At 45.8% G+C, this 16,136-nt stretch overlaps 1 protein-coding gene across 1 annotated transcript in view; it reads right to left on the reverse strand.

The window, feature by feature from the left end:
• znf831 (zinc finger protein 831) overlaps nucleotides 1-15,747 on the reverse strand; it is a 46,181-nt gene extending 30,434 nt beyond the window's left edge. The window contains exons 1-2 of the mRNA XM_046312986.1: nucleotides 15,671-15,747; nucleotides 12,613-12,761 (exon numbers count right to left, since the gene is read on the reverse strand). Coding sequence (XP_046168942.1) covers nucleotides 12,613-12,761; nucleotides 15,671-15,747 — 226 coding nt within the window. The remainder of the gene's footprint in view (nucleotides 1-12,612; nucleotides 12,762-15,670) is intronic.
• Between the last annotated feature and the right edge of the window lie 389 nt (nucleotides 15,748-16,136).

Consider the following 16,136-nt stretch of genomic DNA (forward strand, 5'->3'; position numbering starts at 1 on the left):
GGAGAAGGGAGAGCAGAGAGGAGAGAGGGCAGAGCAGGCAGAGAAGAAGGAAACAGAGAGAAGGAAACAGAGAAGAGAATGGGGAGAGCAGAGAGAGGAAGAGGAGAAAGGGGAAAGATGACTGGTAAGTCAGACTTAAAAATATTGCATATTGATGAGAGAGAAGGCAAAGTCCTGATCTTCTGTTGTAGAAATATCACAAAGGAAACATGCATGCACATCTGATGTAGTCACAGACGAAGAACCAATTATGTTGAGGGAAATGGATGTCACAGTCAATCTTCTCAGTGAATTTGTTGTAAATCATGTGACATCTGTAGATCTACTTGTTGCTTTGGAGGTGCAAATTCTCAAAAGCATAGTGCAAAACAAAAACCTATATGTTCTTTACATAAGATAATGATAATGCACACAGCTTTCATTACATTCATAAGATGAATGAGCATAGGCTATGTGCATGAAACACATAGTTAACCAAAAAATTCAATATAATTTTAAAGTGGAAAATGTATAATCCTCGAAACAGGATTGGCAGATTGATGAGTCTACCTTTACACCAACATTTATTTGGTCAATGCATACAGAGGTACAGAACAGTAGGATTTGAGTTTTTACATTCCACATGGGGAAATCTAGACACAAATCAAACATTTTCCCTCTCTTCAGCACATCTGAAAAACTGCTGCAGAAAATGAGTGACAACTTTATTCCTCATGTGTTACGTGAACCAACTGAACCAGAAAGAATAAACTGAATCTTTAACTAAGAAATGTTCCCAGCATTCTTAGCTTCCAAGCATTTTCTCAGTAAGTTTCACCAAAGAAGTAATTTCTTTGACAGACAGGCTTTATGTGATAGAGGACTTTTTACCCACATAAAAAAGAAAGGGAGAGTTTCAAACAACACAACAGATAGCAGCTGTTTAAAGGCCAATTTCCCAGTCCATTGTCATTGTCACCTTTAGCCAAGCACATACCCCTCTAGCATCAAAGGCCATTGATTTTTAATCAAGAGCAAATGATGATTAAGGCATATATGCTCCCTTATCTTTCCGTTTAAAATCCTCATTTCTGGATTCAGTTTGACTCTGGGTGTTTTCCCCCGATGTTGAAGGAATCCAGGGAGAGGCAAAGACACCACGTGACTGAAGGTGTCATAAATGATTAAGTCACACAGAAAATAACTGTGCCCCCCAAAAACCGGCCTGTTTTTGGAGGTGAAAGAAGAACTAGCGTTGTGTAAAAGGAGGACAGGCCTAGGTCTGCTTTTCAATAGCTATCCTTCAATATTAAGAGATAATTTTGTCCCCTAAAAGTAGATGTTAAAATGAGTAGTTTATGGGAGGTTGGATAGAGATGCAATCCGCCAGGGGCATCAATAACACCCATTACTCATCCCTGACTGACTGAGGCAGCTCTAAGGTCTAACACAGAGTACTACATTCCCCCTCTGGAGCTCTATGGACTCCCTCTGCTCCCATACACCCATCCTAGCGGGGGCTTCCTGGATCTGGGCAGCAATAAACAACATTTAAACCAATGCCTTTGAAGACTCGTAGAGTCTGAGTCCTTCTGAGCTTGATAAAGTTAAGAAGTAAGGCAACGCAACACTGCTGTTGACTACTAGCCCTCAGGATGCAGCTTGAACGTACATTCTATCTTACCAGACTTGAATTATCCTGCTTTCTCCCCTGGCCTGTCTGACTGTGTATCTGTTTACCCTTCCTTTAATACACCTGCCTGTGGCTCCAGGATTAACCCCTACCGTAGCCTATCTAAAGCCCAGTCTGGTGTATCTGGTGTAGGTCTGGCCTGGGTTGAGGTCTGTATCTGTTTACCCTTCCTTTAATACACCTGCCTGTGGCTCCAGGATTAACCCCTACCGTAGCCTATCTAAAGCCCAGTCTGGTGTATGTCTGGCCTGGGCTGAGGTCTGTATCTGTTTACCCTTCCTTTAATACACCTGCCTGTGGCTCCAGGATTAACCCCTGCCGTAGCCTATCTAAAGCCCAGTCTGGTGTATCTGGTGTAGGTCTGGCCTGGGCTGAGGTCTGTATCTGTTTACCCTTCCTTTAATACACCTGCCTGTGGCTCCAGGATTAACCCCTGCCGTAGCCTATCTAAAGCCCAGTCTGGTGTATCTGGTGTAGGTCTGGCCTGGGCTGAGGTCTGTATCTGTTTACCCTTCCTTTAATACACCTGCCTGTGGCTCCAGGATTAACCCCTACCGTAGCCTATCTAAAGCCCAGTCTGGTGTATCTGGTGTAGGTCTGGCCTGGGCTGAGGTCTGTATCTGTTTACCCTTCCTTTAATACACCTGCCTGTGGCTCCAGGATTAACCCCTACCGTAGCCTATCTAAAGCCCAGTCTGGTGTATCTGGTGTAGGTCTGGCCTGGGCTGAGGTCTGTATCTGTTTACCCTTCCTTTAATATACCTGCCTGTGGCTCCAGGATTAACCCCTACCGTAGCCTATCTAAAGCCCAGTCTGGTGTATCTGGTGTAGGTCTGGCCTGGGCTGAGGTCTGTATCTGTTTACCCTTCCTTTAATACACCTGCCTGTGGCTCCAGGATTAACCCCTACCGTAGCCTATCTAAAGCCCAGTCTGGTGTATCTGGTGTAGGTCTGGCCTGGGCTGAGGTCTGTATCTGTTTACCCTTCCTTTAATACACCTGCCTGTGGCTCCAGGATTAACCCCTACCGTAGCCTATCTAAAGCCCAGTCTGGTGTATCTGGTGTAGGTCTGGCCTGGGCTGAGGTCTGTCTGTCCTTCAGGAGGATGGATGCCTGATGAAGACATAAGGGTGGAAACATTGTTATAAATAAAATCACCTGGGAGCCTGAGCAGCAGTGTGCAGCGTTTTCCTTTCTGTTGTCCATGATTTCACCTACAACTCCAGCACCTGCAAAAAGTACCTGGTGGTGCATATGTTCTTCAGCTTTTGTCCTTCAGGAGCCTGGAGCTCAGCTTAACAGAACTCTCTCTCTTTCACCCCCCTCTTTATCCACACTGACTCGGTATCTCTCTCTTTCACTCCCCCTCTTTATCCACACTGACTCTGTATCTCTCTCTTTCACCCCCCCTCTTTATCCACACTGACTCGGTATCTCTCTCTTTCACTCCCCCTCTTTATCCACACTGACTCTGTATCTCTCTCTTTCACCCCCTCTTTATCCACACTGACTCGGTATCTCTCTCTTTCACTCCCCCTCTTTATCCACACTGACTCTGTATCTCTCTCTTTCACCCCCTCTTTATCCACACTGACTCTGTATCTCTCTCTTTCACCCCCTCTTTATCCACACTGACTCGGTATCTCTCTCTTTCACCCCCCTCTTTATCCACACTGACTCGGTATCTCTCTCTTTCACTCCCCCTCTTTATCCACACTGACTCTGTATCTCTCTCTTTCACCCCCTCTTTATCCACACTGACTCTGTATCTCTCTTTCACCCCCCTCTTTATCCACACTGACTCTGTATCTCTCTCTTTCACCCCCTCTTTATCCACACTGACTCTGTATCTCTCTTTCACCCCCCTCTTTATCCACACTGACTCTGTATCTCTCTCTTTCACCCCTCCCCTCTTTATCCACACTGACTCTGTATCTCTCTCTTTCACCCCCCTCTTTATCCACACTGACTCTGTATCTCTCTCTTTCATCCCCCTCTTCATCCACACTGACTCTGTATCTCTCTCTTTCATCCCCCTCTTTATCCACACTGACTCTGTATCTCTCTCTTTATCCACACTGACTCTGTATCTCTCTTTCACTCCCCCTCTTTATCCACACTCACTCTGTATCTCTCTCTTTATCCACACTGACTCTGTATCTCTCTCTTTATCCACACTGACTCTGTATCTCTCTCTTTATCCACACTGACTCTGTATCTCTCTCTTTCACCCACCCTCTTTACCCACACTGACTCTGTATCTCTCTCTTTCACCCCCTCTTTATCCACACTGACTCTGTATCTCTCTCTTTCACCCCCCTCTTTATCCACACTGACTCTGTATCTCTCTCTTTCACCCCCTCCCTCTTTATCCACACTGACTCTGTATCTCTCTCTTTCACCCCCTCTTTATCCACACTGACTCTGTATCTCTCTCTTTCATCCCCCTCTTCATCCACACTGACTCTGTATCTCTCTCTTTCATCCCCCTCTTTATCCACACTGACTCTGTATCTCTCTCTTTATCCACACTGACTCTGTATCTCTCTTTCACTCCCCCTCTTTATCCACACTCACTCTGTATCTCTCTCTTTATCCACACTGACTCTGTATCTCTCTCTTTATCCACACTGACTCTGTATCTCTCTCTTTATCCACACTGACTCTGTATCTCTCTCTTTCACCCACCCTCTTTACCCACACTGACTCTGTATCTCTCTCTTTCACCCCCTCTTTATCCACACTGACTCTGTATCTCTCTCTTTCACCCCCCTCTTTATCCACACTGACTCTGTATCTCTCTCTTTCACCCCTCCCCTCTTTATCCACACTGACTCTGTATCTCTCTCTTTCACCCCCTCTTTATCCACACTGACTCTGTATCTCTCTCTTTCATCCCCCTCTTCATCCACACTGACTCTGTATCTCTCTCTTTCATCCCCCTCTTCATCCACACTGACTCTGTATCTCTCTCTTTCATCCCCCATCTTCATCCACACTGACTCTGTATCTCTCTCTTCATCCCCCTCTTCATCCACACTGACTCTGTATCTCTCTTTCATCCCCCTCTTTATCCACACTGACTTGCATCTCTCTCTTATCCACACTGACTCTGTATCTCTCTCTTTATCCACTGACTTGCATTTCTTTATCCACACTGACTCTGTATCTCTCTTATCCACACTGACTCTGTATCTCTCTTTATCCACACTGACTCTGTATCTCTCTTCTCACCCACCCTCTTTATCCACACTGACTCTGTATCTCTCTTTCACCCCCTCTTTATCCACACTGACTCTGTATCTCTTCTTTCACTCCTCTTTATCACACTGACTCTGTATCTCTCTCTTTCAATCCCTCCCCTTTATCCACACTGACTCTGTATCTCCCTCTTTCACCCCTCCCTTTTATCCACACTGACTTGCATTCTCTCTTTCACCCCTCCCCTTTATCCACACTGACTTGTATCTCTCTTTCACTCCCTCTTTATCCACACTGACTCTGTATCTCTCTTTCATCCCCCTCTTCATCCCACACTGACTCTGTATCTTCTTTCATCCCCCTCTTTATCCACACTGACTCTGTATCTTCTTTATCCACACTGACTCTGTATCTCTTTATCCACACTGACTCTGTATCTCTTTCACCCACCCTCTTTACCCACACTGACTCTGTATCTCTTCACCCCCTCTTTATCCACACTGACTCTGTATATCTCTCTTTCACCCCCTTTATCCACACTGACTCTGTATCATCTCTTCATCCCCCCTTTATCCACACTGACTCTGTATCTCTCTCTTTCACCCCACCGCCTCTTTATCCACACTGACTCTGTATCTCTCTCTTTCACCCCTCCCTCTTTATCCACACTGACTCTGTATCTCTCTTTCACCCCCCCCCCTTTATCCACACTGACTCCTGTATCTCTCTTCATCCCCCTCTTTATCCACACTGACTCTGTATCTCTCTCTTTCACCCCCTCTTATCCACACTGACTCTGTATATCTCTTCAATTTCTCTTTATCCACACTGACTCTGTATCTTCTTCATCCCCCCTCTTTATCCACACTGACTCTGTATCTCTCTTTCACCCCCACCGCCTTTATCCACACTGACTCTGTATCTCTCTTTCACCCCCTCCCTCTTTATCCACACTGACTCTGTATCTCTCTCTTTCACCCCCCTCTTTATCCACACTGACTCTGTATCTCTCTTTCATCCCCCTCTTTATCCACACTGACTCTGTATCTCTCTCTTTATCCACACTGACTCTGTATCTCTCTTTATCCACACTGACTCTGTATCTCTCTCTTTATCCACACTGACTCTGTGTCTCTTTATCCAAACTGACTCTGTATCTCTCTCTTTATCCACACTTACTCCGTATCTCTCTCTTTATCCACACTGACTCTGTATCTCTCTCTGTATCCACACTGACTCTGTATCTCTCTTTCACTCCCTCTTTATCCACACTGACTCTGTATCTCTTTATCCACACTGACTCTGTATCTCTCTTTATCCAAACTGACTCTGTATCTCTATCTTTATCCACACTGACTCTGTATCTCTCTCTTTATCCACACTGACTCTGTATCTCTCTCTTTATCCACACTGACTCTGTATCTCTCTCTCTTTATCCCTCTATTCTTCTCTCTTCTTGACACACTCTTTGGTCTGGGATTTAATCACACTCACACGCCCCTGGACCTCATCAGTTCCTCTGTCTTTAATAATACTCATCCACCTCAGTACCCCTTTTCCTGCATTCAAATGACCTAGTGGACCTCATGGGTGGAATGTTATTCATATTTTTCAAAATTAATAAACATTATTTCAAAAAATCGCTGAAGATCTGGTGTTTCTATGTTTGTTATATTTCAATCTTTTTTGCGATGTATATAAAGTGTAATATTGGGACGCAAACTCAAAATGTAATACATTTCAACTTTATATCTGACATGGTGCAGGTGTGTTCTTTTTGTAAGCCCATGACCACGTGTGTGAGGTGTATACTTTTGTTACAAAGTAGATTTGTTTAAGACTACCAAGAAACACTATGTAACTCTGATTTAGCCCACTACAGTAAAAGGCTAAATAATATGGAAACCAACCCACATCGACCAGCTACAGGTGAATATTATCTGTGCAGAAGACCACTGACAAAGGCACTGTTTTGGTGCTCAGCTGGGAAGCTGGTACTCAGTACAGGATTTTGTCTTCTTGGAGTCAGAGTGATGAAAAAGAGAAAATAATAATTGCAAGGCCCAATAGCTTTGATGAATAGGGGTCATTGTGTTACAGCTGCTTGTGTTAATTACCCCAGTTATATGAGTTATTACTCTCTGTGTAAACTCTCTCTCTCTCTCTCTCTCTCTCTCTCTCTCTCTCTCTCTCTCTCTCTCTCTCTCTCACACACACACAAACGTTTACTTTCAGATTCATCATTGCTACTATCCAACAACTAATATACTGTAACTACCATTCCTCAAAACCCTGTGAATGTTCTTATCTAGCCAACTTCACCTGTTGGTAATTGATGGGTGTTCCTAGTTCATCTCTCCCTATGAATGCCTCTTCTTTGCCAGCAGCAAACAATCTTGCATCCCACTGCTGGCTTGCCTCTGAAGCTACGCAGGGTTGGTCCTGGTTGGTCCCTGTATGGGAGACCAGATGCTGCTGGCTTGCCTCTGAAGCTACGCAGGGTTGGTCCTGGTTCGTCCCTGTATGGGAGACCAGATGCTGCTGCCTTGCCGCTGAAGCTACGCAGGGTTGGTCCTGGTTGGTCCCTGTATGGGAGACCAGGTGCTGCTGCCTTGCCTCTGAAGCTACGCAGGGTTGGTCCTGGTTGGTCCCTGTATGGGAGACCAGATGCTGCTGCCTTGCCTCTGAAGCTACGCAGGGTTGGTCCTGGTTGGTCCCTGTATGGGAGACCAGATGCTGCTGCCTTGCCTCTGAAGCTACGCAGGGTTGGTCCTGGTTGGTTCCTGTATGGGAGACCAGATGCTGCTGCCTTGCCTCTGAAGCTACGCAGGGTTGGTCCTGGTTGGTCCCTGGATGGGAGACCAGATGCTGCTGCCTTGCCTCTGAAGCTACGCAGGGTTGGTCCTGGTTGGTCCCTGGATGGGAGACCAGATGCTGCTGCCTTGCCTCTGAAGCTACGCAGGGTTGGTCCTGGTTGGTCCTGGATGGGAGACCAGATGCTGCTGCCTTGCCTCTGAAGCTACGCAGGGTTGGTCCTGGTTGGTCCCTGTATGGGAGACCAGATGCTGCTGCCTTGCCTCTGAAGCTACGCAGGGTTGGTCCTGGTTGGTCCCTGGATGGGAGACCAGATGCTGCTGCCTTGACTCTGAAGCTACGCAGGGTTGGTCCTGGTTGGTCCTTGGATGGGAGACCAGATGCTGCTGCCTTGCCTCTGAAGCTACGCAGGGTTGGTCCTGGTTGGTCCCTGTATGGGAGACCAGATGCTGCTGGAAGTGATATTGAGGGCCAGTAGGAGGCACTCTTTACTCTGGTCAACAACAAAAAATATCTGAATGCCCCAGGGCAGTGGTTGGGACATTGCCCTGTGTAGGATGTGATGTTAAACGGGTGTCCTGACTCTCTGTGTTCACTAAAGATTCCATGGCACATATTGTAAGAGTAGGGATGTTAACCCTGGTGTCCTGGCTAAATCTGGCCTTCATACCATCATGGTCACCTAATCATCCCCAGCTTCCAATTGGCTCATTCATCCCTCCTCTCTCTCTTGTAACTATTCCACAGGGTGTTGCTGTAAATGAGAATGTGTTCTCAGTCAACTTATCTGGTAAAATATATATTTTTTTTGGTTAGCTTGATGTTTTCAGTTCTGTATCTATCAATGGTGTTTCCTTGATGCAAAGGGCTGTGATTTGACAGTGTGATTAGCTAAGAGAGGGAGGATTAGATACCTCCAGCATGAAGGCTTGGTACAGTTCTGTGGAAGAGCAAGAGAAACGATGGAAAGCAAAGCAGGCGGACACTCGTTGGTTGCACGGTTCTATATGGACGACAGCGAGTGAGAAGTAGTTTATTCTCTATGTATTTCTTCGTATCTGGTGGACGCATATGCTTGTTGAGTGCATCTCATCTCTCCGTGTAGCTGCTCAGAGAGAGGGAGATGAAGTTGTGCCATTTTTAATCTGTTTATTTGGCTGTGTGTAGTGGAGTCATTGACAGCTTCATATAGACATAACAAGGTCTTTAAAAGCAGATGCTTTTGCACTTTCCACAGTCTAGTGTTCATATGAATATATCCGCTTTCATACTTTGTATGTAATCTATGAAGGCCTATTCTGTGCGTCGTCCACACGCCCAGCTTATGACCTTAAAATGTAACTGCTTGTTTTTTATTTGGTTCATTAAAGATGCACTACACAGAAATCGCTCCGCCATCTCATGGTTGCTAAAATTCTAATAGTTTTCCTAATTTCAGTTGATGTGACAAAACAAGCAAGTATAGTGTACAGAATCATTGCACCATCTAAACCAAGCTGGTGAACAAAATCGGAAGTAAAAAAGACGCCAAAAAGTTCCCTCTGTGTCCAAATCACTAAGTACTTCAAATGGTCCAGTCAGAAGAGCACAGTGGTGAAGAAGACAGCACCTCTTCCCCCTCAGGAAGTTGAAAAGGTTTGGCCTCATATCCTCAAAAAGTTCTACAGCCAGAGGTCCTGGATGGCAGGGAGAGGATCTTGACTGGGTACATCATTGCTTGATATGGCAACAGTAGCGCCCTCTATCGCATGGCAAATACAGAGGGTGGTGTGGACAGCTCAGTACACCACTGGGTTTGAGCTCCTGCCATCCAGGACCTCTATACCAGGGGTGTGAAAGGAAGGCCCAGAAAATCATTAAAGACTCCAGCCACCCAAGCAATAGACTGTTCTCTCTTCTTCTACAAGGCAAGCGGTACCGGTGCATCAAGTCTGACACCAACAGGCTCCTGAACAGCTTCTATCTCCAAGCCATAAGACTGCTTAATAGCTAACAGAATGGCTGAGTTGACCCTTGTATTTTATTTTCATCACTCTTTGCACACTCACAGGACTCTACACACTCAAGCACACTGACATTCCGACACACATAACATTCACACACATTTATGCTGACTCTACACACACACACACACACACACACACACACACACACACACACACACACACACACACACACACACACACACACACACACACACACACACACACACACACACACACACACACACACACACACACACACACACACACACACACACACACACACACACACACACACACACACACACACACACACACACACACACACACACACACACACACACATAATCAGAATGTACGCTGATGCCACTCTATTCATCATGTATCCTGATGCCTGGTCACCTTACCCCAAAACATACAGTGCATTCAGAAAGTATTCAGACCCCTTGACTTTTTCCACATTTTGTTATGTTACAGCCTTATTCTATAATGGATTACATCATCATCATCATCATCATCATCATCATCATCATCCCCCTCGTCAATCTACACACAATACCACAAAGCAAAAACAGTGTTTTAGAAATGTTTGCATAACAAAATCAAAATGTAAATATCACATTTAAATAAGTATTCAGACCATTTACTCAGTACTTTGTTGAAGCACCATTGGCAGCGATTACAGCCTCGAATCTTCTTGGGTATAACGCTACAAGCTTGGCATACCTGTATTTGAGGAGTTTCTCTCATTCTTCAGTGCAGATCCTCTCAAGCTCTGTCAGGTTGAATGGGGGGCATCCAGAGATCGGGTTCAAGTCCAGGCTCTGGCTGGGCCACTCAAGGACATTCAGAGACTTGTCCCGAAGCCTCTCCTGCATTGTCTTGGCTGTGTGCTTAGGGTCGTTGTCCTGTTGGAAGGTAAACCTTCGCCCCAGTCTGAGGTCCTGAGCGCTCTGGAGTAGGTTTTCATCAAGGATCTCTCTGTACTTTGCTCTGTTCATCTTTCCCTTGATCCTGACGAGTCTCTCAGTCCCTGCCGCTGAAAAACATCCCCACAGCATGATGCTGCCACCACCCTGCTTCACCGTAGGGATGGTGCCAGGTTTCCTCCAGACGTGACGCTTGGCATTCAGGCCAAAGGGTTCAATATTGGTTTAATCAGACCAGAGTATCTTGTTTCTCATGGTCTGAGAGTCCTTTACAGTAGGTGCCTTTTGGCAAACTCCATGTGGGCTCTCATGTGCCTTTTACTGAGGAGTGGCTTCCGTCTGGCCACTCTACCATAAAGGCCTGATTGGTATAGTGCTGCAGAGATGGTTGTCCTTCTGGAAGGTTCTCCCATCTGCACAGAGGAACTCTGGAGCTCTGTCAGAGTGACCATCGGGTTCTTGATCACCTCCCTGACCAAGGCCCTTCTCCCCCGATTGCTCAGTTTGACCATGCGGCCAGGTCTAGGAAGACTCTTAATGGTTCCAAACTTCTTCTATTTAAGAATGATGGAGGCCACTGTGTTCTTGGGGAACTTCAATGCTGCAGAAATGTTTTGGTACCCTTCCCCAGATCTGTGCCTCGACACAGTCTCGGAGCTCTAAGGACAATTACTTCAACCTCATAGCTTGGTTTTTGCTCTCACATGCACTGTCAACTGTGGGACCTCATATAGACAGGTGTGTGCCATTCCAAATCATATCCAATCAATTGAATTTACCACAGGTGGACCCCAATCAAGTTGTAGAAACATCTAAAGAATGATCAATGGAAACAGGATGCACCTGAGCACAATTTTTCTCCCCAATTTCGTGGTATCCAATTGTTGTAGTAGCTACTATCTTGTCTCATCGCTACAACTCCCGTACGGGCTCGGGAGAGACGAAGGTTGAAAGTCATGCGTCCTCCAATACACAACACAACCCTGCTTCTTAACATAGTGGGCATCCAACCCAGAAGCCAGCCGCACCAATGCGCCGGAGGAAACACCGTGCACCCGGCCACCTTGGCTAGCGCACACTGTGCCCAGCCCGCCACAGGAGTCGCTGGTGCGCGATGAGACAAGGACACCCCTACCGACCAAGCCCTCCCTAACCCGGGCGACGCTAGGCCAATTGTGCGTCACCCCACGGACCTCCGGTCGCAGCCGGTTACGACAGAGCCTGGGCGCGAACCCAGGGACTCTGATGGCACAGCTGGCGCTGCAGTACAGCGCCCTTAACCACTGCGCCACCCGGGAGGCCGGAATTGTTTTATTTACTCCATTTTAGCATAAGGATGTAACATAACAAAATGTGGAAAAAGTCAAAGGTTCTGAATACCTTCAGAATTCACCCTATCTACCTCTATCACTCCAGGATCCCTGCACGTTGTAAATATGGTACCGGAACTGACCCTGTATACAGCTTCTTACTTTCTCCTGTTCTTCTTATTTCTTATTTTTATTTTCGTTTTTGTGCTACCATTGTTTGGTTTGGACCTTGCAAGAAAGGCATTTCACTGTACTTTTGCATGTGACATTAAAAATGTGAAACTTGCCCCATTGGGTTATCCAAAGTCAACCTAAATTTGCCACGGGTATTACAATGGGTCGTGTGCAGCTGTACTCCGAAATGATGATTATTTGTGTGCTTTCAGCTGTGGGCCTGTGGGCACGATTGAAACAAACCCAACCATTACACATACTCAGAATTGTACTTGGTGATATGGTGCTGCTAGTTGTAGACACCATTTAGAGACAGAATACAGACAGTGGAGTTTAAATAAAGTTTACATACATTATATACAACTCGGTAGTGAGCATAGCACTATAAGAGAATGAGCATATATACACATATACAGTACACTGGGTTGATATAGAGTGGATGTACATATTTACAATATCAGAATGAATATCTCTAAATGCAGAGAGATGAAAAAAGTACAAATGCAGTACAGTGCAGTTATTTTGTGTACAGTTCAGAGACGGCTTGATGCGCTGTGCAGCATAGAGTGCATCGTCCGGCGATGATCTTTCCTGAACATTGTGCAGGACCTTGATGGAGGGCAGGTGGCTGCCGATGAACCTCTCTGCAGACCGGACAATGCTTTGCAGTTTGCCCTTGCTGCAGGCAGATGCAGACCCAAACCAGAGGGTGATGGAGGAGGTGAGGATGGACTCAAAGATTCATTTGTAAAACCGAATGAGGATTGACTGGTAGATTTTAAAAAATCAGCTGCTGCAAGTAGTTGATCCTCTGTTGTGTCTTCTTGGTGACCGGTGTGATGTTGTCCTCCCACTTGAGGTTGTGGGAGATGATGGTCCCAAGGAATTTTAATGATTCAACCGAGCTAAATCCACAAGTTTCACAAAATACAATTTTCCACAAGACTGACTTTGCGACTGAAATTGTACTATTTACGCTTTGTAGTCAATTTTGACAGTAGAATAAATGTTTCTAACTCATATCGATGCCACATAGGTTGTTTTCTAAATGAGAAGTTGGTTTTAGTGGCAGTTTCTCTTTAAAATAAGATGTATAATAAATCACTTCTTGTTTTTATAAGAAATGTTAGTGTTGGGAATTCCAAATTGTTTGCATAGTCAACTTACACACAGCAATGACACACATACTTACCCTACCAAACATACCACCAGGGGTCTTTTCACAGTCCCCAGGTCCAGAACAAATTCAAGGAGACGTACAGTATTATACTGAGCCATGATTGGATGGAACTCCCTTCCATCTCATATAGCGCAAGAGAACAGCAAACATGTTTGTTTTTTAAATGAATAAAGCAACACCTCACGGCACAATGCCTTTGCCTTATGTGACCTACTTTTTGTGTGTATGTATTGGCATGTATGTGTAACTGATAAATGCACACACACACACTACATGTTAATGTTTTTAAATGTATGTAAATTGTAAAGTCTTTTGTCTGTAATGTATTTTTCATTAAATGTCGTATCCCAGGAAGACAAGTCTCCATTGGCGTCGGCTGATGGGGATCCTAATAAATCACATCAAAATTAAACAGTCAAAAAAATATATATATATAAATAAATAAAAATATATTTTTTGTATTTTACCCCCTTTTTCTCCCCAGTTTCGATCTTGTCTAATCGCTGCCACTTCCCTACGGGCTAGGGAGAGGCGAAGGTGGAGTCAGGAACCCTCCGAAAAATGACCCGCCTAATCACACTCCTTAACACCCACCAGCTAGCCGCACCAATGTGTCGGAGGAAACACCGTTCCACTGGCTGACAGGGGACAGCCTGCAGGCACCAGGCACGCCAAAAGGAGGGCGCCAAGTAAAGCCCCCCCCGGCCAAACACTCCCCTAACCTGGATGACGCTGGGCCAAACCCTCCCCTAACCTGGACGACGCTAGGCCAAACCCGCCCCTAACCTGGACGACGCTGGGCCAAACCCTCCCCTAACCTGGACGACGCTGGGCCAATTTGGCACCGTCCTATGGGACTCCCGGCCACGGCCGGTTGTGGCACAGCCCGAGAATGAACAGTGCCTTAGACCGCTGCGCCACTCTGGAGGCCCAAGATTAAACAGGCTTAATGACATCATTGTTGTAAGGAAAATAATGAGACTCATAATGCTACAAGGTTGCTGGTTAAGGTTGGCTAGAGGCTGGTGATGCAGTATCAGATAGGAGACCTAGGTCATGTGATCTCCATCATCAGATTGGCGGAGCAGAACCTGTCTGTCATGATTACTTCCTAACTCCTCTTCTTATCTACCAAACCACCAAGCATACACATAACACCTCAGTGTCTGTACCTAGGATTGTGTTTTTATCAAGAGGTTTCCTGTCACTTTTTACCTTAATCCTATCAGCTAATGTGAAGGCACTGATCCGCGTCTGTCTTGAAGGTTATCTGTGTATGTTTCACACCCCGGGGCATTCATTATTTACATAGCTGCTCCCCCGAGGCACCGCCAGGTCTTTCTCCACAGGAGGTGTGGATGGAAAAATCTCCCTCCCCAATCTACCCGGGGACACATCCATATCTCGGCTGCAGCGCTCCGTTCTAACGCCACGCCTGACTTACTCAGAGAGGATGCAGTGTCAGAATGATCATCCTCTCCCAAGACACTTCATCATCATCGGCTTGGGAGCAGTAAGGCACCAGGGAGTAGACAGAAACAGCAACATCAGGGAGGGAATCAGGGATTCCCCAACTCTGCAGCCCCCAGGGGACCAGTCTTAGAGAAGAAGGCTGTTTCTTAAACTCATTAGGAAACAAATCAGAATGTAACAACGCTACGCCAGCTAACAACGAGCTCCTTGTTATGAAGAGCCCCCAGGACATTTTGTCTGCGTGAGAAGGAGTGGAGTGCACCAACTTAAACTTACATTGAAGTGGAGAGTAAGAGAATGTTTTCCTAATATCATATATAAATTCGGCTCTCGTTTCTGGATGTGATAGAGGCGTTAAGAAAGCTTGGTGTTTTTACCCAGATATTTTCCCTGAGGAGGTGGAGGGAGAGAAACGGACTGACTTCCTGAAAGGGTTTATAGTGACTCAGCTCATGCAAAAGTGCTAATAATTCATGTTTTGTAAACATCTATCCACACATGAATACATTCTACATCCACACAGACATGTGAAGTAGAATAGCTCAATAGCAGCTGTTGCATAGCAAGGATTTTGTTTCACAACAACCTCATCTCTCTAACCTCCCTCTCCAACCTCCAACTATTTCTAATGATACTGTTATACTGCTATCTGTGACATTCATTATGATAAACGTCAATACACCAGCCCACTCATCTGAATGTGTTATTGAGCAGAACGTTGACTTTTGCAGAGCCCCCCATACCATCTCCGATATGGGTAAAAAACATCCACGCCTGCCCTTTCAGAGCACAGGGCTCATTTGATAGAAGCGTGACAGGGTATTTATAGAAACAGAGGCAGACAGGGCAGAAAGCGTCCTCCTCCTCCTCCTATTCCATGGGCATGAGCCTGTTCTAGTCCAGTCCAGACAATATTGGCAGCCCCGCTCACTCACAGGAAAAGCAGCACACAGGCAGCGCCTAGAAACATGTTGAGGTAACCGGTTTGGTAGGGAAATAGGGACAGCGGCATATCAGGACAGTGCTGTCCATTCTCTATGGCCTACCCTAGAAATGGCCTAGCAATACATCAGTACTACATTCTCTATGACCTACCCTAGAAATGGCCTAGCAATACATCAGTACTACATTCTCCATGGCCTACCCTAGAAATGGCCTAGCAATACATCAGTACTACATTCTCCATGGCCTACCCTAGAAATGGCCTAGCAATACATCAGTACTACATTCTCTATGGCCTACCCTAGAAATGGCCTAGCAATACATCAGTACTACATTCTCCATGGCCTACCCTAGAAATGGCCTAGCAATACATCAGTACTACATTCTCCATGGCCTACCCTAGAAATGGCCTAGCAATACATCAGTACTACATTCTCCATGGCCTACCCTAGAAATGGC

This window comes from Oncorhynchus gorbuscha, linkage group LG18 (genome assembly GCF_021184085.1).
Source record: "Oncorhynchus gorbuscha isolate QuinsamMale2020 ecotype Even-year linkage group LG18, OgorEven_v1.0, whole genome shotgun sequence".
Classification (NCBI taxonomy): Eukaryota; Metazoa; Chordata; class Actinopteri; order Salmoniformes; family Salmonidae; genus Oncorhynchus; species Oncorhynchus gorbuscha.